Source organism: Scomber japonicus, chromosome 10, assembly GCF_027409825.1.
Source record: "Scomber japonicus isolate fScoJap1 chromosome 10, fScoJap1.pri, whole genome shotgun sequence".
Lineage (NCBI taxonomy): Eukaryota > Metazoa > Chordata > Actinopteri > Scombriformes > Scombridae > Scomber > Scomber japonicus.
Genome location: NC_070587.1, coordinates 3,937,213 through 3,962,296, shown reverse-complemented (window position 1 = coordinate 3,962,296; position 25,084 = coordinate 3,937,213). Strand labels below are relative to the sequence as shown.

The following is a 25,084-nucleotide window of genomic DNA, read 5'->3' as shown; positions in this document are numbered from 1 at the left end:
TTTTATGTGGATTTAACAAACAAGATATAATGTGTTAATTACTCAGCTTTAGAGTTGCTGCAGATTTTGTTACAATTTGAAAGCTAGCTGTTTTCCTGTGTTTCCAGTTTTATGCTAAGCTAAACTAACAGGCTGATGGGTGTAACCATGGTATCAGTCTTCATATGGGGGGCTGGAGCCTCTGTTAGAAGTGACTATTGAATATATTTATTAGTTTAATATTTCTAATCGCTTGACTAAAAGAGAAATCCTCAGTCTAAACATTCGCTTTGAGGATGTGTCGAAAGGAGTTTATCCCCTCAGTTTATCCCCCCATAGTGCACTAAACACCACCCTTTATGGGCTCTGCTGGGAGACATTACAAAATGCATATCTGAGGTCACTTTTAATGGACCAAATTACTGTTTTCTAAAGGAAAGAAAAAAATGCTACAGATAATAGTTACTGCTTTACTCAAAAATGAGCAACAATGACCCCAATGAACCTGATGAAGTTCTGTATCACTACAATATTAAAAAATTCCCATGTGGTCCTGTCATAAAAAGTCTTTAAGTAGCCTTTTACATCACAGTGTACTGGCAATGTGCCTGGATGACTTGAGCGACTCCACAATGAGAGAGCCCCGTCAGTTCCCAGAATAGAAATCCCATTTCAGTGCAGGACTCCAAGGGGACCCAGAAACCGGCGGCGAGGTTTACTCAGACTGAACGGATATAAGAGCTTTATATTTATGCCTCAGACAAAACAACCCAACAAGTTTTATTAAGATAGTTGGTCAGTATCCGCCTCTGTAGCCGTCCTCCTCCTCCTCCTCCTCCTGCGGGCTGCATGCTTTCAACTCAGTCTCACCTGTTGACGCCGACAAGCGGCTCTGTCACAATTTTGGGAGGGATTGAATCAAACCAAGTGAAGATAAAGCGGACATAAAGAGTCTATCCGCTTCACAGACAACAGTTAGTGATCTCGGAGTAGCTTTACACCGCACAGGCTCGTGTGTCTAAAAGTGAAAGCGCTTTAAAACTTCGCTTCAGTGACGTTTCGATACAGGTTTTTTTCCCCCTCTCCGCGTTTCGTCTCTTTTATTGTAGCCCGGCTTTGTCACAATGGTGTGAACTGGAGGACTTTAGTAGGAAGCAACATTTCCAGGTAAGAGTTGTTGTTTACTTAAATTCGCTTTCCTTGTCTCTACAAGGCAGCAGAAACGCCTTCTACCTCTAAACTCACAGCTTCCTCTTGTAAATACGAGCCAAAAAAGTAATTTCTCATAAGCTTACAGGACAAAATGTTTTAAGTAGCCTATATGGTGTAAGTAAGCCCCTGGCGTTATTGTTGGTGGAAGTGGAGGTAATTGACATGGAAAGATGAGGAGTTCCCCTCTTGTAAACTAACTCATCAACTTTTTTTTCATCCGTCTGCACCTTTAACAAAAGAGGAATTAATAGCCTATACTGTAGCTTCCTGATGCTGAATGCATTGAAACAAATTTCATGCCTACTTTAAAAAAAAAAATTGTAACTGAGTGAGAACTTAAGATGCATGTTTTGTCCCACCCTTTGGCCCAAATACAGACCTGCATAATTGTGATTATTCATTCCTTATCAGTGAACATATTAACAGTAACTCTCTTTTTGAGCTCAGCTGCTGGTTTTCAGTCAATATCCCATGGCAATAACCTCAGTTTACACAAATTCCCCTTTTGTTTACAATGACCTTGGGATATCTTGCCTTTTATCCCTCCATCAGGGCGTTCGGGGTAAACACGGTGGGTGGGGGTTAAGTTTGAGGGAGTCTTGTGAGGGAAGTTTAGGGAGGGTTTGCTGTCAAGGGAGTACAGCATTCAGATGTTCTCTTTCTCTCTCTCTCATGTCTACACACCCATTGCCTTGTTGTGACCAGCATTGGACAAATCTTTGTCTGAGCTCTTGGTCCTAGGCTGTCATTAATGGATCACTCTTTCTTGCATCACAATTCCCAGAGATTTACTCAGGCCAAAGGAAACTGTTGTCAGTGCAGCTGAACCTGTACCGATGCCAGGAATTACAAACGGTAGCAAGATTACAACTCATAAATGCCCTGAGAGATTTTCTCACAGTATTATTTCACCTCTGCATTTAGTCGTTCCTTCAGTGAGATTTACTGACCAAGTTAAAGCCTTGTACAGTATGTGTGCCTTAAAGGGGACGAATCAAGCATGTTCCAAGGTCTATATTTTCATTCTGGGACTCTAGTGAAACCCTACATGCAGCCCCTTAGTTCAGCGTCTGTCTGCAACAGGTAGTTTTAGCTCCTGTCTCTTTAAAGCTGCCCTTACACTGCAGGCCAGGAATGATTTTGTCAAGGAGCACTACTGTGTTTTGATGTACCTGTTTTCCTGTATTAGCCAGTGGAGCGAGATGTTGATTTGCAACCTTTAAGTGCCACATGTGTGCATGGTGTAGCTGTCAGCTGGGACTTCTCGTTGGTATCGAGTTTGTTATTAAACCTTATTTTTGGTATTGACTGAATTTTGTCTGCAGCCCAGAGTTTAAAAAAAGAAGAAAAGTATTGAAAAGCTGGCATCAAATGTCTGGTCAGATTCATAATTTAGATTTTATTCAAGCAAAGTTATTGTATAGCTGCTTGTAACATTTGAGAAAGATATTCCTTAAATCAAAGGATTGAAAAAAACATTATTTTTGTAATGGTACCTAAACTCTGGTGTCATATTGATATTAGTTTTAATGATATCAGTTTCTTTTATTACAGGAAACAGTATATTAGCTTCCTCCGAATTTGATATATTTTGCATTTTTGAGCTTAGACCTAGAGAGAAGTCTGATATTTGATTCTGTGAGACAGATGCCAGTTTCTGATATTTACCAATAAGGATGGAGATTGCAGGAAAATATCATGAGCATAAAGCTGCCATTGTAATCACTGCAAAAACGTTCAAACTGACACTCTCTACTCAGCCAATTTTCCACAGGAATGATCAAAATACACTACGAAGCAACAGAATGGGCCCATAAATGCCAAGTTCATTCCTAATAGCTGACTTTTTCACACTGCTTGTTTTCTTTTCTTTTTATAGCCTGATACAATGTCACTACTCTATGAATATTTCATTTATAGGCCTATGCTGTTGCTATTTTATAAGGTTTTGTCAAATGCATTGCCACCCCAGCGTCAGGAGTTTTGTCACAGTCACCAGTGACAGCTGGGTCACAGCCAAAACTCCCTCCTCTCACCTGCTCCTCCCACTCACAAACTTGTTGTGTGATGACAGCTTCCTGCTTTTTGGCGCCGAGCCAGCAGAAGCCAAATACAGCGGGTCCAGAGGTTGCTGGTTGGTCATCCACACCATTTAATCAGTCATATGGTGATGTGCTCTTTGGTCTCGAGTGTAGATAGGCGCATAAAGACGTCAGCTGTAATCTATTTTGAGGAAGTCAGAGTATAGGAAACAATTAAACATATGTGGGTGAACACAGTATGAACTCACATCTCCCTCTTTCATCAAAACTTGTAGAAATTGATAGTGTACTCCAGGACAAAACAAAAGGTTTGCCAACCAGCAGTTTAAATGATCAGCCCTTTATTTCTCTGAACTGAGCAAGATTTTACATTTTTTCCCCTTTAAAAAAAATCCCATTGTGGTTGAAGCCAAAGTGCAGCAAAGCCTCAGCAAAGAAGCAGCAAAAAAGAGAGACTTCCACATGTCTTCGTGCCTTCGTTTTGACCAAAAAAATAAGGAAAATTACTTTTATTCTCTGGAAACATTGTGTGCATAATATGGTGATGTCAATGCTGATATTGCATAAAAAGGTTTTAAAGCCTGGAGATTGGTCTGTTTGATTGAAACCACAGCCTGTAATTGCTGCCCATAAAGGATCTGTGACTGGTCCTACTACTGTAGTTCACTTGGCCTAATAACTGGTTTTGGTCCCGTGCCTTCTGCAGATGAGAGGCAACCACTCATAGTAAAGCATTTTATCATCTGGATAGTGAGATGCCCCCCTGGAGTGTTTCATTCTGCTGCGCTCAGGGCAATGCTGCACTTGTACAGTATATAGTATAGTCCAATGTAATGTAGTTCAAGGTCATGGTGAATGTATGATATGGTGAGCATGACTGCTTTCACAACTTTACTAATGCTCTAAAAGCTCTCATGTCAGGTTAAGTAGATTTTTAGAGTTAAGTTTCAGTGTTTTTCAGTCACTCTGTTTCTGGTCAGTTAAACTTCTATTTATACAAAACAGATTTTTTGGTGAGATCAGTCATTCTCATATTGTGCCATATTGGAAATTCTGCTTCAGCCCACACAGCTAACACCCCCAACCACCATTCCCCCCACACCCCCCGCCTGCTGTTTACATTGGTAGTGCACAGTAACCCAGAGATTAGTCTCTGTCAAAGCTGGGTCAGTTCACTTTCCATAAAAAAACAACTCCTTTGCCCACTTTTTTCTAGTCAATCATTAAATAGAGATGAAAAAGCTTAATATTGCAGATATAATTAATTTTGCAGTTCAGTGCTAATAGATTATTTTTGTCATTCGGCTATAGTTGTATGAGTTACTGTTATTGTGACATTTATTTATACTGTATCATAGAAATAATTCATTTTTTTATGCTACTGATTGCATCACTATCACTCAGATCAACGACAGTTTAAATCGGTTCTACAAGAAGTCCATGAATATCCTATGAATGATAATATCAGCTATTGATTGGAACGACCTGAGAGTTACTTGACCTCTAAGCCCGGCCTCTGTGGATTAATTTGGTGTTTTGCGCTGCCCCCCTTCTCTACAGGGCAGTTTTGCTCACGCGCTACATGGGACACATTTTTCCTATAGTGCTGTTGCAATGAACGCATAGTGACAGGCTGTAATCAGCATTCACACCCACACTGAGCATGCCACTGTCAGAGCCCTTTGTCCTATATGTTGCTGGTGGAATATAGCTGTTGTCAGTGTTGACTTTATGGTTTTGTGCACACAATGCTTAGCCCCAATTTTCTCTTTGAGCGGGGGTCCTGACAGGGACAAGGACATGTTAGAGTGCTGCTGTGTGTTGCTGCCACAGTTTAGGTGGTATGTGTTTTTTGTTGTTAAATAAAAACAAAAATGGCTAATTCCTAAATATCCTAAATGCCCACCAACAATAACTAATACACATTTACTACAGCATGTTGCTGCCACCTGGAAGAAGCAAAGTCTGCTCAGTTTCAAATTTCTCTCATTAGAACAAGATATGTTTATTTTACAAAGACATTTTCCCCCCCTTATGACATGCCAACTGATTTCACTGGTATGTCTCCTTATGTGCTGCAATATCATCATACCAAATGTTTTCCTCTTTAAATGAGATCATGGACATAGTCTTATAATTTAGTGTCTGTGCTATCAAATGTATAGGTTGTCACCGAATGCTCTTTAGTTTGCATCTCTGCTATTCAGATAACAAATAAAATAACATGTTTATTAAAAAATGATAAAAATCTATCAGGGCAGTGGTCTGACCACTTACTCAGCAATGAAAGTGGTGATATTTTTGCTAGTAACAAACAGTGAAAAAGGCAAAAACCCCAGCTTTGATGAAGCAAAGGTATTGAGCATAAAGTGTAGTGTGTATAAATTCAAGTGGTAGTCTTGATTGTATTTACTGGACTTTACTGGACTGTATATTGAATGACTTTTCTCTGGATAAGTTGCGACCAGACACACAAGTGAATGAGTGGAGTTCATCGAAACGTCACAGTGGAGCCTCGGGTTGAAATAATTAGTGCTCAGACTTTGCTGATTTGAGCACATGGTGATATAATATGTAGCATTCTTCTCCTCTCTGCTTGTCGTGTTTGTTGAACATGCATAACTCTCTCACACTGGTCTGCCTGTGAGCGTGTGTGTGTGTTTGTGTTTTAGAGAGTCAGCTGTTGCTGGTTATTGCTGATCTGCGGTTGATAATTAGTATTGCAGACTGATACAAAGTATTTAAGTCTCTTATTATCAGCTTAAGAGTTGAGGGTTATATCTTGTGTTACCTCTGGGTCGTCATTACATAACATATACACTTGATGTTGAACTTCATCTCCGTTCATTCACGCTCTGCTATCTTATTCTCCAGAGGCGTCCCCCTCCCCTGCAATCAAGACCAATTATTTTGGGCACAAAACTTTGTTTTGTTCTTTGATCTGGCTCTCAGGCTGAGCACTGCCCTCTCTTCTCTTTGTCTGCGTCTGCTGATTTTTGTATTCATAGTTAGTGCTCCTCTTACTGCCTCTTGTCTTGTCTGTGCATTGTGTTTGTTACATTTGACAAACCGCTGTGTTAACATGAATGCATGGACTTTACTCCTGAATTCTCTCTCTCTCTCTCTCTCTCTCTCTCTCTCTCTCTCTCTCTCTCTCTCTCTCTCTCTCTCTCTCTCTCTCTCTCTCTCTCTCTCTCTCTCTCTCTCTCTCTCTCTCTCTCTCTCTCTCTCTCTCTCTCTCTCTCTCTCTCTCTCTCTGGGCTTGATAATGTATCTGAGTGGACTTTAGCTGGAGGTCAGATAGCAAACGCTTGCACTGCTGTTTGTTTGGATAAAAATGTAATTTGCTATACAGCTCTCTGCCTGGTTTTACTTAGAAGTGAACTTTTACTGGAGAGCAGAATGTCATAGCACACAGTGGAAATGATCTGAGATGGAACAAAAGATCAACACAGTAAAATATATCATGTTCTAATGATATACTGGGGCAAAGGTGCAAAGTTTCTATACTACTATATTTTTCAGATGAGCACGCAGCATTTTTACACAAATCACTTGGAGGTGTGTCTGTCAGCTTTGTTACAGATCATTAAGTCTTTCATAATGCTCATCATGAAGTGAGTAAACTTTGCATGTGATCAGATCAGAAACAACTCTTTATTCCACGCAACAGAAAATATCACATTTTTACTTGAAGGAAATCTGGTGCATTGGCATCCCAGCATTTGCATTTTTTTTTCAGTTGCTATTATTGGAAACATTTTTGAACTGTCCTTGTGGCAAGGCAGCCTCATTTACTGTAAACTACAGTGGTCAGCATTTTCTTTGAACAGAGAACATTGATTTTCAGTTTATGGGTTTAAACCAAACTATTCTGTTGTTTTTTTGTTTTTTTTTCAGTATTTGTTTTTGTAAGGCAGACTTCTTCATGTTAATATGTCCATGGAAAATGTATCATTATTATTATTATTAGTAGTAGCTTCCACGTCATGGGAATTTTGTTTGTAGATACTGATGATCAACCAGTTAACATGATTGCTCACCAGTTTGTCACTTAGCTTTAAAAATCATGTTGAGTATATGTATTCTCTGTGAACATTATTGTATTATTTATTGTCAAGCCACTGCATTTGCTGCACCACTAGAAACAAGACACTGGCCTCTGACATTTTGCACCCCACTTCCTGCCCCTCTCTCCCATCTCCCTGCCTATCTTGCTCTCACTCTCTCTCTCTCTCTCTCTCTCTCTCTCACTCTTTCGATGTAACTATGCCAGTCGTTGTTTGGAAGCCCTCACTCATATCTGGGCTGTATATTTATCTCAGCGCTTCCACTCTGCCTGCATTCCCTGTAGCCTAATAAGGTCTTGATGGAGGGAGAGAGAAAGAGGGCACATAGGGCAAGGGAAGATGGTGGGAAAAGGTTGGACAATAAGAATCAGAAGTATTTTCCCACAAACAGTTGTTTTGTCTGTGCAAACAAGCAGGTCATTGCTGTATGTATGTATGTTTTTTCACAGATGAGGTCTAAAGGGCACAATAGGCTAAAGACAGCAGGATATCATAGGCCTTTAAGTTAAAATATTCCAGTGTTGGGAAGCACTTTGATGTAGACGAGTGTAAACACTATGTAATGATATTTGCTCAGATATATACCCATGAATGATATAATTGCACTTCAAAGTATAGTTTCATGTGCCTCAACATTTTTTGTGGGCAATTTGTCATTGTTTAGTATTTCATTGTTTGATTGTTGTAGTTGTAGTTGCTGATACACATCAGAGGCCTCAAATAGAAAAGAATATTATTCCATAACGCTTGTGTCCACACATGCCAGAGTCTTTCACTAAAACAGACCCTGAAACACAACCACAAACCACCACCCACATCCTGCATTCTCTCCTCTCTTTCACTATTGCTTCCTCTGCACTGTGAGGTGTTTTCTCCATCACAGACTAGTTTCTGGAATAACCCTAAGCCTGTGTTTTGAAAGTGCTTCTGCAGTATTACTCAGCTGTGTGAACTGTCACCTGATCCCTCATACGCCTTCAACCGTGCAGCAGATTAGATTACCACAATATTCACTAAAGTCGGCTAGACCCCCCCCCCCCCCCACGCCCGCCGTTGTGTACCTCTCATTAACTGCTTCCCCTGTTTCGGCCTTTAGAAATGCCCCAACATAATATGGAGTGCTCCAGGAGCCAGTGGCAACAGGGGCTGCGGTCGCCGTGGATCACCAGAGTGGCTGGTCAAAGTCCCGCCTCCTCAGGGGCAGAGTCAGACACAGAGAGTAGCAGCACGGAGAGCGAGAAGGTAAGGGAGTGAGATAAAGTCTGTTGATGATGATGCAGTAATTTCTGCAGGAGGCACATGACACAGGCCTTGTTACTGTGGCTGCTGAACGTGCACAAAGAAGAAGAAAAAAAGTCTCCCTCCTTGCAGTTAAACTCAATGAATCATCAACTTTTCTAAACTGTCTATGGCTTTAAAGCTTGCATGTGGTGACTTTAATGTTTTCTTTCCCTTTCTGTCAGTCCTGTATTAAAAAGTTGGAGGTGGGCTCACTAAGGATTCTGCCATCGTCATCAATGCTCCAACAGCGAATCTCAGAGCTTGACCAACAGAAGGAGGAGCTAAAGATTGAGGTGAGGAGAAGCTGATTCTTGTCTGAATGAGTGGCACAAAAAATCAATTGTCTGATTGAGGAAAACAACAGATTTACTTCCATTCAGTGCAAAATGTTTAGTGGACCATTGAATGAATTTGGACTGAAACGGTTAGTTGTTTATTTGATTAATCTTTTAAAGCAAAACAAACGATTTGAAGATGTCACTATGGGCTTTGAGAGGTTGTGATGATGTTTTTTTCACTATTTCTTTTAACATTCCATAGGTTTGAGGATGAATCGATTAATCAAAAAAATAATCTGCATATTATTGATTAATTACCATAACTGTAATCTTTTTAGCACACTTTCCCATTCACATCAATGAGAAAGTGTGTCCAAACTTTTGACTGGTACTGTACATACATAAGTGGAAAACTTGAGAATTTTATATACACTGTGACTGCTGAAAAATGTAACATATTTTAGCGCTTAAGGAAACACAAATGATTTTCATTTGGTTTCTGCTGAAGCTTGCACATTTAAATCTCCACAACATTTCCAAACACCAACACAGTCACGGTAAAGGAATGCATATCTCTGACTTATCCAAGCCCTGGTCAATATGATTCGCCTCAGCGGCGTCTGTTGTCCTTTCAGCTGCAGCTGGAGATCGCCCTGCTGCAGGGAGAGCTGCATACAGAGAAGAACCAGCTACACAGATGCACACAGAAGCTGAAGGCTCTACAGCAGGAGGCCAGACAAAGGGAGAAGCACCGACATACCGACAGACAAACGGTAAGAGATACGCACTGTATAGTATTGTGTCATAAAATGAATTTGAACCTTTTTGTTTCTCATTGTTGTATGATGTATATGTATATGTTTTGCATTTGTGATGTGTTATGCCTTGACTGGGTTTTCTGTCTTCATGTTTCACAACCAACTGAATTACTTTCTTTGAGACAATGAAGACTTAAATGTGTTGATTTAACATTTTAATGGCTTAGTGTGGGCATCAGGATCACAACAGAAAAAGTCAGCTTAAGGGATTTCACCTGTAGAAACATGTGGGCTCAGTAATGGTCCACTAACATCAACACAAGATCTTGTGAATGATAAGTAAATTCCCATGTAATGATTGTGGGATGTTAACGGCTACAATACAGAACTGTTTTGAAGGTAGTTATCTCCACTCATCCTCAGCAAACTCTAAAAACATACAGTTGTAAAATCAGCTTGCCTTGTCTGTAACTGTAGGAGCGAGAGAATCTGGAGGAGGAGAGATGCAGAGTGGGGGAGCTGAGGAGGAGGTGTGAGGAGAAGGAGAAACTTATTCCCAGTCAGCCGGAGAGCCAGAGGGAACAGCTAACACTGCAGCTGCAGCAGGTGAGTGACTGACAAATGTACCGTATGAAGCCATGTCAGAGAGCAGCAACATGAAACAAAAATAAACTTTAAATTATTAAATGATGATGATGATGATGACGATGAAGCCTGAAACACTTCAATATGTGGTTCAACTCTTTCTTTTCTGTTCCTCAAATAGCAATGTAAATTCATTGAACACAAACATACAGTGACAACACAGCTGATCTTTATGCAGTAGCTTGACTTCTAGGCTTCCTAGGAATTGTGGTAATCTAACTAGCAAAGTTATATTACCTCAATACAAAATCAGATTAGAAGTGATTCAGTTACGTCAAAACCAGCACAAAATAATCTGCGTGTCTATCCAGCCTTTGAGAGAGTTGGGGCTGTAAATCATATTTAGAAACACATAAATATATTGCAGGGCTTTTTTTGTAGGTTTTTATCTAATCTTGCTGAACTTGTTTATTAAATGAGATGATGCACATTAAACAACTGATAACATCTGGATGGCAGCTATCCAAATGAAACTGCAGCTTATACTTGATGACAGTGTGTCTCAGATGGAAGTTGTTGACTGACTGACTGACTCTATATTTAAAGCTGTTTTGTGGTTGCACACTGTGTTATTGTTCAGTACCTGTTTGACCTGATGTGTCAATGTGTTGGAAATTTACACAGACCCTCACACACATAGCACATACATTGTTTCTTGTGAATGTGACAGGACAAGATGTGACACCGCCTTGTTTCGAAAGCAGTGTGAAGTGTTCAATGAACAGTTTAGCGCAGTACAGCAGCACATTGTAACTTTTGTTTTGACATGTCTCAGAGGAAACCACACAAACAGAGAACTTAAATACATACTGCGGAAGAACACAAGGGCGGGTACTCCAATAATCAAACAATGAAGATGTACAAGTTTTTACTTTGACCTGTGCATGCACTGTTTTCACACATACTCCTTTTTAAGTTGATTCTAGAAGAAACTTAAACAACATTTTTTTACTAGAACTTTCAAACCCTTATTATCTACAACAAAATGTATCACTGTAAAAAAACATATACTTTATAATGCTAGAGAAAACAATTAATATTACAATACTAATTACATAACCCACTGTTACTTAGTTTACATACTTTTGTAACAAAGTTAGCGACCTAAGATTTGTATATTTCTATCTGTAGAAGGTCTAACTCAAACCTTTGATTCCAGACTTCATGTTGAACATGTTCATGACAGTAAAGAATCGGGAGATTATCTTTAAATTGTTACGTATTTTGATATTATAATGTTATTTTGAGAAATGGTTCAGGTTTGGTTTTAAAATATTGGTTGAGATATTAATGTAATGCATATGATCTTCTAATTGCAGCTGTAAATGAGGTGTTAACTCTTTATCTGTTATGGATTTCCAGCATTTTAGATCTGAATACTGTCAATGAAAACCAGGGATGGTAAAAACTGGTGAGCTTAAACTAAAGTAGTTTCTGTTTTCAATGCAGGAGAAAGAAGTGATGGAAGCAGCAGCTCGGGCCTTTGAGGACTGGGAGTTTCGCATTCTGGAGCGTGAGAGCGGCATCGACGAGGAGGACGAGAGTGCAGTGGACAAAGAGAAAGAGGGAGAAAAAGAAAGGGAGATGGATAAGGAAATCTCATGTCAGCAGCATGCGGTCAACACAGCTCAGGTGAACAACGTGACATATAGGAGGAACCTCACAGCTGCCTCTGATGTGTTACACAGCTTTGCAGCATGTCATCTGGTTTAAGTCAGTGTAACACTTGCACGCTGGTGGTGATTGACTGTCACACAAACTTCCATTCAATACCGACATACGTGTCAGACTTAAATGTAGCGTGAGAGGTAGACAAAAATAATAGGAATACATTGCAATCTGATTAAATACAAACAAATTTAAATAAGTGAAGTTTGCAATGTTCAGTGTCATAGATGTAGATAGATGTGTTCTTCATTATTGTATATTGTAAACAGTTCCTGTTATTTTGTCCACCATCTGGACACACATTCAGTGCAAAATAAAATTATATTTACTTTACTGTAAACTATTTACGTTACTATTTAGATTGTAAACAATGTAAACGGTAAGATAACTCAGCAGGACATCGGTCCAACAGAGGCCTTCACTGAAGCTGCTTTTTCCTTTTGAAAAAATAAGTGTTTCTTTCTCTTCTTGACGCAAGTTTGTCCCATAATTCTATTGGGAGTTAAATGAAACTCATTTTCTTCTTTTGAAAGTTAAAATAAGGAGACGTCAGACCAGAAAGTGAACTTTAAAGCCACAAATCTGAGCTCCTCCTACAGTAATCACAGAGTTGTTGGCATTGATTAACAAAGCAATAAACATATTTGCTTCTTGCTTATTGGCCTTAAAGCACTCCGTACCACATTAGATGGCTTGTTTGGATGAGTAACAGTACACATGCGCACATGTAGAGTACACTAATCTCCTCTCCTGTCACAGTCCATGGTTATCAGTGCAGGTTAAGGCTTGCCCTCCTTACCCCCACCCTGATCTAATGGTGACACGAGAATGAACTCTTTACCTCACACTCACCAGCATCACCCTGACGCTGTCACATGACTTCTGTACAGCCAGCTAGTAAATTACATCAGAGGCCACCATGAGAATGAAAGGAAAGAGCAAGACAGAAAGAAAGCACAACAGAAACAACTTTGGAGACGATGGAAAGATAAAACACATGAGGGGATTTGGAAAATCTTGACTATGCAGTCATGGATAAATTATAATCCGTATTTATTTATATATATATGCAAAGACATCACAATCAGGTGACTCTGAATACAGATGGTGAGTTGTAAATTAGTTTCTTTGATGCCGTTATTTATGTTTTGCAGGAAAGAAAAGTGGGTCATTAATGCTAAGAGAAGGTTTATCAACAGACTTTCAATATTTCCCATTTATTGAATACAAAGGCACTAAATCATCTTTTAAAACTTGCATATCTAAATTATTTCCAAAGTTCCACTTTTATCATGAAGAGACATTTGTGTACAGCTTGTAAGTTTTTCTGATTATAGGTGAAACCAACTGTGAGACTGTAGAATATTTTAAATGTGGTCTGACATGGAAACTATTCATAGGCCAGATTCCACGAGAGCGTATGAATATGGACAAAACATAAATAGTGACAATAATATAGAATTGTTCCTCAATTAGCTGGAGTATGTAGGAGGAGGAGGAGTGCCGAGTGAGGGATGAAGAGAGGGATTGTGTTAGATGGATAGTAGTTGACTCAGCTGCACTGTGGCCTCGATGCAGATGACAGCTTATCTCTATAGCCTCCGTCTCACTTTCTGTCTCTCACTTTTCTCACATTGTCACACTTGCTGACTTTACATCAGTCCATCATTTCTTTGAGTTACACTCTCAGTTCGGCTGTCGTGTGTCTCTCGTCTCATTAACTTGCAAAACAGGTGTTTGATTTGCATCGTGTCTCGACTGCAGAGATCAACTCAGCTTGGGGTTCTGCATTTACTCGCACAACACACACAGCGTCACATTGGTGATATTTGTCCATTATTACATCACAGAATAATGAAAAGATTAAGTAAACTCATGCCAGCCACATGAATCAGCCACAGTACGTGACATTTCTTCTGAAGAAAGGAAACCATGTAGCCTTCCACACTGAAAGGAATTATGTTTCTGGGTTTTCAGGAGAGAGTCCAGCAGTTAGAGAAACAGCTGAAGGAGATGGAGAGGGAGAAGGAGAGGGAGCTGACCGCCTTGAAGAAAGAGAAGAGAGAACTTGTACATACACAGTATCAAACGGTAAGAGGACTTTATGGTATTGTGGATGTTTATATTCATCTTGTACTACTATTTAATGATAATCAGTAATAGTTTGTTGTAGTTTTTTTTTCAGTCTCTCATTGATATTTGATGTGTGTGTTGGAACCAGCGTATGAATTTTACTAAAAACAGGCAACCTACATATCTTTCAGAAGGTGATGACTATATGCTACATATACTACAGCATACTGACTTTCTGTCATTTTATTTAAGCATTTAAATCCTATACTACTACTATATTACTGTAATAATACTACTATATTCTTCATTCACAAAAAATGTATTTGCTTTAAATAGTAAAACTAGAAAAATAAATTTATAGTAATGTTGAACAATAATGATAATTTAAATTTTACAGAATCTCAGTTTCCAGGAACATCTTCAGTACATTTTGAGTGTGTATTACAGGGAATAGTGAAAGGTGGAAGTGATTTTGGAACAGTTTAACATTTCTCAGATGTTTTGAAGGTATGAATAATCTGCTGGGTTAAATTATACATCAGTATGAATAATTTTCACAAAACAGAGGTTATCTCAGGGAACTTTTCACATAGAGCAGGTCTAGATCATTTGCATTAATCTACAGAGACCCATTATTTCCCTATGAGCAAGCACTTGGCAACAGAACAGACAAGGAAAAAAGCTCCCCTTTAACCGGAAGAAACCTCAAGCAGAACCGGGCTCTAGGTGAGCGGCCATCTGTTTTGACTGGTTGGGTTGAGTGTGAAAGAAAGCAGAGGAGAGACACAGAGAAATGCAACAGTCTGAGAAACTGGAAGGGGGGGGGGGACTGTTTCTCTGTGCTTACCTTTTGATCCCCGTTTAAGGTGTATACCTATGAGCCTGGTTTGTGACATCATAACTAGTTTGGAGCCAGTTGTAGTCCAGTATGCAACTTACACAAGTGTGATGTAGAAACTTGAAGCCTCCAGTTCACAAACACTGACAATGGACTTTTCAGTAAAGTAGAATAATTCTTGTGTCCAGCAGCTTAAACTTTGAATTAATCTATTGAACTTTTTGTTTGTTTCTGTTAGACACAAATTATTATTCAAAGCAGAGTATTTATATATATGTCTACAAACATGTGTGGAGGGGATTTTAAAATTATCCCACACTGCAACATAAATAGTAATGACTTGCCTCTAACCAAGATATATATACCATGATGAATTGTGCAGACAGGAAAAAAAGGCAATTTCCCGTTTTTTCCCTGTACACTGCGCTACATAATGACCTGAGAAGTGTCTGAGATTTTGCTGATGCTTTACATGGTGCTCTACAAAAGGTCCAATGGGTATTTCCTTCCTCTAAAATGTTATGGACATCCTACTACAGTACCTACCATGTGTTATCTGTGTTTATTATGAATACTTGCTCGTATTTGATTTACTCAGTCACTAATTAAACCATGCTGTGGTTTCACACAGCCAGTGGTTTGCCTTTGATCGGCCTTAGGACGGCACCATTGAAAATGAGGAGGAGACAAGATCTAGACAAGGGAAAAGCAAATCAGACATGGAGGGAGGGGGGTGAGAGAGAGATAGAAAGAGAGAGAGAGAGAGAGAGAGAGCTTAACTCTAGCTGGAGGGAGGGTGAGGAAGGGACAGAGGGAGGAGTAAGTAGTTTGAAGGAGGGTTCTGCGCTTGTGAATGTGTGTGCACATGTGAGTGAGTGAGTGAGTGAGTGTGTGTGGATGAGTGAGAGGGAGAGAAGCTTGGAGAAGTTTGACATCTTTGCAGCGAGCGGTAAGCTTAAAAAAATTGATCTGCACGGCTGACGAGTGTTAAAATTGTGTTTGTCAGAAAACCCTAATGTTGAGTTCATCAGCTCTTCTAAATGAGAGATTAGAGATACAGCTGGAGGGAGGGCAGAAGGGAGTGGCGGTACAGAGGAGGAGAGAATGTCAGCCAGCATGACCAAGTGTGTATGACTACAGTATGACGATGTGGTTTACCTCTAAGAGATGTGGTATGAAGTCAAATGGTGTGAGCTTGTTGTGTCCGAGAGAAGAAAAAACATTTGCTGTTTAGGAAAAATGAATCTGAATGGGTCTCTAAATAGAAAGCAGGAATCACTTTACTAAATCATTAAAAAACACACACAAAAGATCAGTAATTGTTGCGTAAAAGCTTTTAAATCTTCACTGTTCCTCGTGAGCAAGTAGATTTATTTATACAAGATTAGAGTAGGGAAATATACAGACAAGGGTTAAAGAGTGCACTGCATGTGGCGACTGAATTGCTCATGTGTCTGTGAGTCAAGCAGTGAGTGAGGGAGGGTTAGAGGGGAAAGATAGTGAAGCAATGATAATTTTTTAACTCATTACGATCCATCTTGGGGGTGGAGACGAGTTTTCATTCTCAGCCAGCTGTGGTATGTCTAACGCAGCAGCTCTGTCAGTTACCGTGTACGTGTTTGTCATCTTCCCACCTGCTCCAGGTCATGTAAACTGTGTAGCCAGTTTTCTCAACAGATAACTTACTGAATGTCAGACTAAATGTAATCTCGCTTACAGATTGTCAAAGAGAAGAAGCCGCTCACAGATTGGTCAAACATCACCAGCTCAGCCCCCTGCATGATGTCCCTTTCCCCTCTGACCGTTCACAAGCCTCCTCAGGTATGCAATGTGTCACCATGGATACAGCATGTGTTGACAACTTTGATTAAATTATCACCTTTTTTTAATTTAAAAAAAAGTTTAAAATGTTTTCAAATGTCTTGTTTTGTGTGAGCAACAGTCTGCAATGCAAATCAGTTTGAAGTTAGAAGTTGGAAACAACAATTGTTTCACATTTGTGCTTAACAACAGGCAGGAATAGAAAATGAGATGTAAAAAAACAAACATAATTTGATGTTACTTTACTTAAAGTAAAACTTTTCCATACATTTTTTTAATATATTTTTTGATTTTATGAGTTGTATCTCCACCAGTATACTTTGCCCCTATTAAGCTATAAAATGGTCATAACGGTTAAAACAATTGAATGTTTTATTTAATAAAGATGCATGCATTCTTGCTTTCCCTAGGCATTAATATCCTAGTTTCTAAACTAAACCAATTCAAGGCAATACAATTGAACAACCACCTTAACTAATCATGCTCCTGACAGGATGTATCTCCTGGTCAACGTTGCCTGTTTGAGGGTTAAGTGATTAATCAATTGCCAAAATAGTCTCAGATAAATATTTCTGACATGAAGTTTAAAGATGAACTGATTTGGTTTTAGGTCTATTGTAAAAGAGAGATGACAGCGATTCAGTAAAATCATACAGATCATATGTAACGCTGCAACACACTTCCACTGTTTCTCTTTTTCCATGTAGGACCCATGCAAAGAATCCGCCAGTTTGCCCAGAAGACGGAGCTCACACCGCAACAACAAACATGACAGGCCGCTCTCAGCACAGGGTGAGCTTTTATCTGCCCTCGATTTCTATTGTGCTCTTGATTGCTCAAGCTGAGAGCACCATGATATAGGACAATAAACACGCTCTCTCTGCACTCATGCCCTCATTTTGTCTGAGTGTTTGTTCAGTTCCCTCCCTTGTAGTCAAATTAAAGGTGTGTTCGTAGAATTGGCACGTTGTTAGCACGTTGGGAGGAAACAGGATTTACCTAGACAGACCGGATGAGCCAGAGGAGCTCCCATATGCTTAAGCCTACAATCTCTCCAGTAATATCTCTTTTTCTCACTGACACACACATATCTATCACCAAACATCAAAGTAGCCAGATTTACTAGGTCATGTCAAGTCTTGCTTGGTGTTGTTTGCCTTTTCCACACTTTCACTGCTTATACATGCTGTAACTGATCTGCTGTATCCTTAATGTACTGTGATTTATCATCTTTACTTGCATGATCTCTCTCACTCCACATCTTTGTATAAAACTGTTGTATTGCATGTTCTAATGTGACTTCCTCTGTCCCCTTCCTCTCTCAGGTTTAGTGAGGACAGTTCCAGACAGCCAGACCCCAGAGGCTTTCACTTCCCCCCTCCCCTCCCATAGATTAAGCAACGGGCACAGTAGCAGGCACAGACCTGGGACCAGCAACAGCGGCGGGCTCCTCACTCCATGCAACAGTGCAACAAGCTCTCGTGCTGCCAGGTCAGTTGCTTTACAGTTCATTTGATGAGCACTTGGGTAAAATGCTGCAGCATGAGATCTTCTGCAGTAACCTTGGCTGCTGATATATTTTTTGTCATTTCAAACACTTAATCAATTAATCATAATACAGTCACCAGATTGATTGATAATAAGAATAATCATTAGTTGAAGCCTGAATTTAATCTGAAGATTTCCCCTCATTTCTCTCAGCAAAGTAACTGCTGTGATCTGGGAATGCAGCAGCAGGGCAAGAAAACATGAGCTCTAAGACAATCATATATGTTAAGGTTAAATGGATGAACTAAGCCACTTTATTTGGTGGTGAAACCAAACATTAGTGCACCTAAAGTATCAGTAACAACTGTGTGCACACTAGGTCATAGTAAGTCAAACAATGCATAATGTAGGTATTGGTTTTATTGTTCACCTTTGTTTAACTGTTTTCATGATTGGTCTGTGTCATTGTTTGACCTGTCAAGTTTTTTTTCCTCACTGAGTTTCTTTTTATGATGGTTGACACATTCCCAGGTCTTTGCAACTAACTTGAGTACGGTGTTATTATTAGTCCTAGGAATAATGGCCACAACTACCAGTACTACCACCTGTAAAAGGTCCTCGTCAGTAAATTTGACACACAGCAGAAGAAGTAGCTACGTGTAGTGTATTAATAGGGTGGATGCAAAGCTAGTCAGTAACAGCATTCATTACATAATGAATTCTGGGTTTGCACAGCAGTATTAGATAAGGTTGGGTTTGAATACATGATAGTACAAATAGAGTAACACAAAAACATTTGTATAGCTATTGCACAGTAGATTTTAAGATGTTCAAGTACATTCATTGCACCGTTCATATGGATGTTTAACATATGATTAACATTACATACAGTGTCATATAAAACTTCAGTGTTGCATATGTTGAATTTTGGGGTTTTGCTGTCTTGGACACATGATTTGACATCTCTTTCATAGCTGACAAACTAACTCATAACTCATTTTTTAGTTTTGACATTTTGTCAACTTGCCACACATTATTGTGTGCTATCCCGTATATTGTCCTGTGTGTCTGTAACTGCTGCATAATACTGCATATTCTGTAATACTGGCTATAATTTGGCAAAAGTAAATGCAGCTAATTTTGCTAATTTCCTAAATATTAAATGTCTATGACTGTATCTTAATTGTGACTGTGTTTGGTCGATACAATGATGAATATAACTCCTCTTTCTTTTGTAGCCCGTGCCTGTTGGATCTTGTGGAGATTGAGAAGAAACTGAGGGAAGCCAAGGCAGAGAAAGAAAGGCTGCTCCGAGAGAGGGTGAGTCACCTGCTGTGGGAAACACTAGCTGGCACCTCTAATCACTAGCGACACACTGTATTAGGCATGGTTGTCTGATCACTGACACCCACTCAGCTCACACACGATGGTCCGAGAAAACACCAAGCTGATCTGTGGACGTTTGTAATGCATGTTTGAAGCATTGAAGTCAAGCCTGAAAAAAATATTGAGCCATATGACTGGATTTTAGGCATTTTACAACAAGAAAGGGAAACATTACCTATACGTATTGATTTCAGCAAATTATTTTCTATGATACATGTGTGCACCCAGGAAGAGCGCCGGAGGTTGTTGTTGGAGGAGAGAAGACAGAGAGAGCTCAACTCTCCCAGAACAGAACCAGAGTCAGAAAGTCCACACAAGCCGGAGCCAGAACCAGAACCACAGGAACACCCAAAGGCCAGTTCTCTCCCAAACTCCCCTCAGGTAACTATGAAGTTCAGAAACTGGCTTTCATTTTCACAGTAATTTTGGATTATGTTTTTGATTAAAGTAGACCTCAGATTTGGTCATGTTTAGTAAATCAAATTTATAGGTCTTCCTTAAATACACAGTGGATAAACAGCTGTGGTCCTATCCTAAATAAATCTGAATACTAAATAAAATGGAATAACTCTTTTAAACTCTTGTTTGTCTCCTCAGCAGCGCAGCCTACCTCTCTTCCTCTCTCCGAACTTTGACCTCCGGGCCCATGTGGAGTCTCTGGGTCACGGGTTGACTGGTTGCACAGACCTGCGGCTGACGCCTCGACGCTGTGCAGGCTTCCTGACCAAACGAGGGGGAAGGGTCAAGACCTGGAAGAAGAGATGGTTCCTGTTTGACATGGATCACAGACGGCTAGCCTACTATACAGGTTAGACAAGCTGGGAGAGTGGTGTAAGTGCACACCGACTCTGCATGTTTGTGGTTGTTTGCATGAATGAAGGCCCTCTTTGTGTCAGGCTAGTGCACTAAAGGGTCTTCTGAAGAGGTGTTTATTGTTTCCTATTGAGAGAAATAGACCTTTTTAGAAAGTATTTTAAATTCATAATATACTGGCAGATTACTGTAAATTTCTGTGGCTTGACATAATTCAATCAAGTCTTAATGAGTTTATTAAAAACGTGTAATTTTCTTTTGTTGCAGATTGTGATGAAAGGAAGCTAAAGGGAGTCATCTACTTCCAGGCCATAGAGGAAGTTTACTACGATCATCTACGAACAGCCACTTCTGTGAGTCTTCAGACAGTACACAGTTTATTTACAGAACAAACTAAATCTGTGCCACAGGGACAACTTCAAGAAATACAGTTAAAGCTGAACTTCAAGGCCTAAACGGGCCAGTGTAATCATCCTTAAACCTATATTAACTGCTTTTTGGGCCACTTGGGGGCGATGGATGCTCCATTATGTTCACTAACTAGTCGCTAACTGTTACTCTGTTTGCTGTTTGTTGCTGAGCAGATAGTGTACAGTGGGGTTTTAGAGCTTTTTGTCTGAAAACAGCTGCTAGCTGCAGCTGAAAAACAAAGCTATGAGAGATGTGAGAGTGAATCAAAATAGTAAAGTTGCAGCCGTACAGCTAAACAATGACCTGAAACTCACTATAAAAGCTGGGGAGCTGCAGAGTTGAGTGATAATTCTCTGAAAGTGATGCCTCTCAAATGATAAAATATTGACTATAGCCACTTAAAGCATATTGTTAAAGAGGATATCAGTGCAGGAAACATCCTAGAGGGCCACTGTGTGTATTTTTCACAATTGCCTTGTGACCTCATGTGATTTGGGAATGTACCACCCACATATTTTGTAGAGGTTTTCCGTTACATAAAGTTTAATGATTAAATCTTACTACTTCTCCAAATAGCTCAGTTGAACAGTTTGCTGTATTTGCATGGGATCAAAGACAGATGACCTCTACAATTTGAAATAATTACATAGGTGTCCAGCCTTTGATTTAACATTTAAGATAATTGCAAAGGGAAGTAACACTATGTAACATTAGAACTGTTAAGTAGAGCTTTATTTGCTGGTGCCAGATCTCAGCGCTTGAGCAAGTGTCATATGACACCATAAGTTCACAGTTACACCACGGGAAACCCTGTTATTTATATATTCTGTCATTATGAAATGTGAGGATTATTGATAGTTACTTAAGTAAAACAACTAAATATTTGCCTGCAAGACATTTTATTGTGCACAAAATGTTACATTCAAGTTTTTTGTTAATTTAAGTTGTATGAAACAACTAATTATCAGTGTTATCTAATGCAATCAAGTGTGCTTATATAGAAATATATGCTGTAGTTTGTTCTTAAATACTTTTAGATGCTGCATTGCAGTGAAAAACAAAGAATTCATTCAAACTGAGGCATCAAAAGACTGTTGTTCTGCTTCTCAGGAAAGATGCAAATGAATGCTAAAAATGCTTCAATTGTACTATTGTAACCAAAATTTTATAGTATCTCATGGCTATTTAAATAAATGTAATGTGGTTTTGAAAACTGGTATTTTAGTAAGTTTTGGAGTGTGAGGAATTTGAATCTCTACAGTGAGATACCTTGAACAAATCAGTCACCATAATGGCAAAACCCTTCAATCATGTCAAAAAGATTCCCCATCTTCATCATGGCTGATCACATTACTACTGTCTGTCTCTTCTCTTCAGTCTCCACGGCCCAGTTTGACATTCTGTGTGAAGACGTATGATCGTCTTTTCTTCCTGGTGGCTACCAATGCAGTATCTATGAGGATTTGGATGGATGTTATCGTCACAGCAACAGATGAGCACAGCCGTTATTGACTTCTCATGTGTGACTGTAAAACCCTCAAGTGACACTACTGAGGAGTAATTTTTCTGCCCTCACTCAGGGGCTTTTTTTTGGCTGAGATCCACCTCAGGGGCTCATTTTGTACCTGGATTGATACACCTGTGGATAGTATTTGCGAGTCACAGAGGTGCCAAACAGATGTTCTTGAACGCAGTGGAGGAAACTGTTACTGAACGAGCGATGCTTCAGTGGTGGAAGAGATTCACCGCTGGTTGAACCTGCTGCAAACCCACATGCAGCTTTACACGCCATCCTGCTGCTACTGGGAGGTTTTACTTTTTGGGCTTGAGCTCCCTCTGCTGGTCACAGTCCAGCATTACAGGACTATTATACACTATTACAACCTACTACAACAGGGATAGCAACACCCGTACAATATAAAGCAGTCCGGTACAACAGCTCAGCAATAATTATGTATTTCTCAGACTGTCAGAGAGGTATTAATGAACCTCTGTGCTAATTTTTTGAGCTGTGTTTTGCATCAGATTATTTTATATTGTCAGGTGTTCCCACTAATATGTCTGCATCCTGCATCTTTATTTTCAGGAAAGACAGATTGTACTTGTAATTTTTCAGGAATTAAGTTATTTGGAAATTTATATGGGTTTGATGTGCAAATAAATGAAGGTATACACTGTTATGAATGCACTATTAAATGTTTATTCATAAAAAATGTACTTTAGTTGGGTCTCTTATTATTATTATTATTATTATTATTTTTTATTTTTTATTTTTTTCAACTTTATTAATGGTAGAAATCTGTATTGGCAAGACATTTACAACATTTAATAACAGAAAAATCAGGTCAGGATTACAATTACAATATAATTCTGGCGTAGCTATTTCGTCTAGTGTGATGTCATTTTTTCTTTCATGTTTGCCAGTTGTGCTTCCTCTAGTCTCCCATGTTTGCTGGATTGGGGACAGTACTTTCCCCCCAGTCCCTCCTAATTGCTCATTTACGGGCTATTAATATTTTAACCAAGACAATACTATACAACTTCTAGTATTTGCTGTGGCACTTATACTTCCCCCAAAAATGGCTGACATTTCCAAAAAATATATCTTGTCACTGTCTATAATGCTGTGTACACAGTGCAACGCCAGTTTGATGATAAGTCACAAGAGTTGTTTTTTTTTTTTTGGGGGGGGGGGGGGGGTTATATAAAGAGGATTAATGTTGGTAATGTGAAAGATCAAAACAGATAACCAATTACATTGTAATTGTGCAGTAAGTTGAGGAGCCTGTTACATGTTGTCAACGAAGGTAATGTCCCTCCCTTTTGAGTTTCTTACGGACAATGAAAAAATCCTGCTGACAACTAAGGTTAAATTACCTCATTTTTTTCTACTTCATTATGTCCTGTTGTGTGTGTTCTCTGTACCTGGTCTTTGTTTAAAGAGCTGACACCAATCATTGATTCTGTCCAGTCAGTAGCAGGTGGGCAATGTACAAAAATGTCCTTCCTCCACCTCCTCAGTCTCTGTCTCAGCCAGCAAACTCTGCAGAAGCAGTCTCCTGGGAGTTTGGAACAAAGCGGGAAAGGACTTATGCCCCCGTAATATCTGCAGGTCCTCGTTGGAGAGGGTGGACAGCTTCGAGTACCTTATTGTCCAAATCACCAAAGGCCTGACCTTGGCACTGCATACTGACTCTGAGAGTCTGTTTCACCTCAGACACCTTAGGAAATTCCAGGTATCCCATCATATACTGAAGAATTTCTATTCCTGCACCATTAAGAGCATCCTGATGGAGAGCATCCTGATGGGGAACATCACTGCCTGGTACGGAAACAGCGGCGAACAAGCTGCAAGGCCTTGCAAACAATAGTTAGTTCGGCTGAATATACAATAGGAGGTGCTCTACCCTGCCTAAAGGATATGTACACTAGGCACTGCAAGAATAAGGTCAGGGAATTCATTTAGGCCTGACAACCTGGATAATGGCCTTCTCTCCGTGCTGCAGTTGGGTGTATTGTATGAGAATGTTTTTAATGTGAACTTGCACGTGAATAGTATTTTGTGCATTGTGTACGTTTTTACTAATTATGTCGTTATGGCAGCTCATTTTTCTGTCTAGTCACTTCCTCTTTACATGCAAATAAGCTGCGATACAACAGCAAGACTGTACTTTAGTTTGTTTTACATGGATATGCAAATAATAAATGAATGCACAACAACTATGTCCTTTATCCAAAATTATATTCTTATCTTCCTTCCAAAAATATGATTATCACATCATGTATTTTATTATCAAATTCTGCTTATGGTAAAGTATTGTGTGTATTCTGGAGAGACATGCATCTTTATGAAGAGAGAATCAAAACCCTGTTGTTGTGCAAAGCCCCACTCCCCGGACAAATCTTACAAAAACTCAGTGTGCCATCAAGACACAGCACTAGTCTGACATGACTCAGTGGTTGGATTATTACCACTGACCCTTCAATGCTGGTAAAACCTTTATTTTCTCCTTCATCAATTTAATAACATTTAATCAGTAATCAGTGTATATTGTATTACTTCAAAGTCAAGTCAGGTTGTTCTTTTTAAATATAATATGTGCTCTTTTTCCAGAAAGTAAAGACACTCTATGCTGAACATCATTGTTGACTTTAAGGTAAGATTTAATTTTCAGAACAGTGGCTGTAAAATGTTATCACATCACTGGCTCATCTTGTTAATTAATGCAGTAGATCTTTTTACAAAACTATATGTAGAAATAAACACTTTGCCACAAACTTGCAAATACATCCAATCACACAAACTTCTTGAAAATAATAA

The 25,084-nt window shown here is 39.4% G+C and overlaps 1 protein-coding gene across 2 annotated transcripts; it reads left to right on the top strand.

Moving 5' to 3' along the window:
* Positions 1 to 849: 849 nt before the first annotated feature.
* Positions 850 to 23,006, top strand: phldb3 (pleckstrin homology-like domain, family B, member 3). Of its 2 annotated transcripts, none has more exons than XM_053326694.1 (15): positions 850 to 1,146; positions 8,400 to 8,545; positions 8,767 to 8,877; positions 9,498 to 9,635; positions 10,098 to 10,226; positions 11,715 to 11,897; positions 13,911 to 14,024; positions 16,564 to 16,665; positions 17,373 to 17,457; positions 17,991 to 18,156; positions 19,392 to 19,473; positions 19,768 to 19,920; positions 20,140 to 20,347; positions 20,620 to 20,705; positions 22,141 to 23,006. In XM_053326694.1, the coding sequence occupies exons 2-15, from the start codon at positions 8,402 to 8,404 to the stop codon at positions 22,273 to 22,275; spliced, it is 1,836 nt and encodes a 611-aa protein (XP_053182669.1). In that variant the 5' UTR covers positions 850 to 1,146; positions 8,400 to 8,401; the 3' UTR covers positions 22,276 to 23,006. The 2 variants fall into 2 exon arrangements, with proteins under 2 accessions (XP_053182669.1, XP_053182668.1); XM_053326693.1 differs by having other exon boundaries at positions 851 to 1,146; positions 20,137 to 20,347.
* The last annotated feature ends 2,078 nt before the right edge of the window (positions 23,007 to 25,084 follow it).

Bases quoted from the DNA above. Each gene is read 5' to 3' on its own strand.
- phldb3 (XM_053326693.1), top strand. From the start codon at position 8,402: ATGCCCCAACATAATATGGAGTGCTCCAGGAGCCAGTGGCAACAGGGG. The intron at 8,878-9,497 runs GTGAGGAGAAGC...TTGTCCTTTCAG, and splicing joins AGGAGGAGCTAAAGATTGAG to CTGCAGCTGGAGATCGCCCT. The intron at 19,474-19,767 runs GTGAGTCACCTG...GTGTGCACCCAG, and splicing joins AAAGGCTGCTCCGAGAGAGG to GAAGAGCGCCGGAGGTTGTT.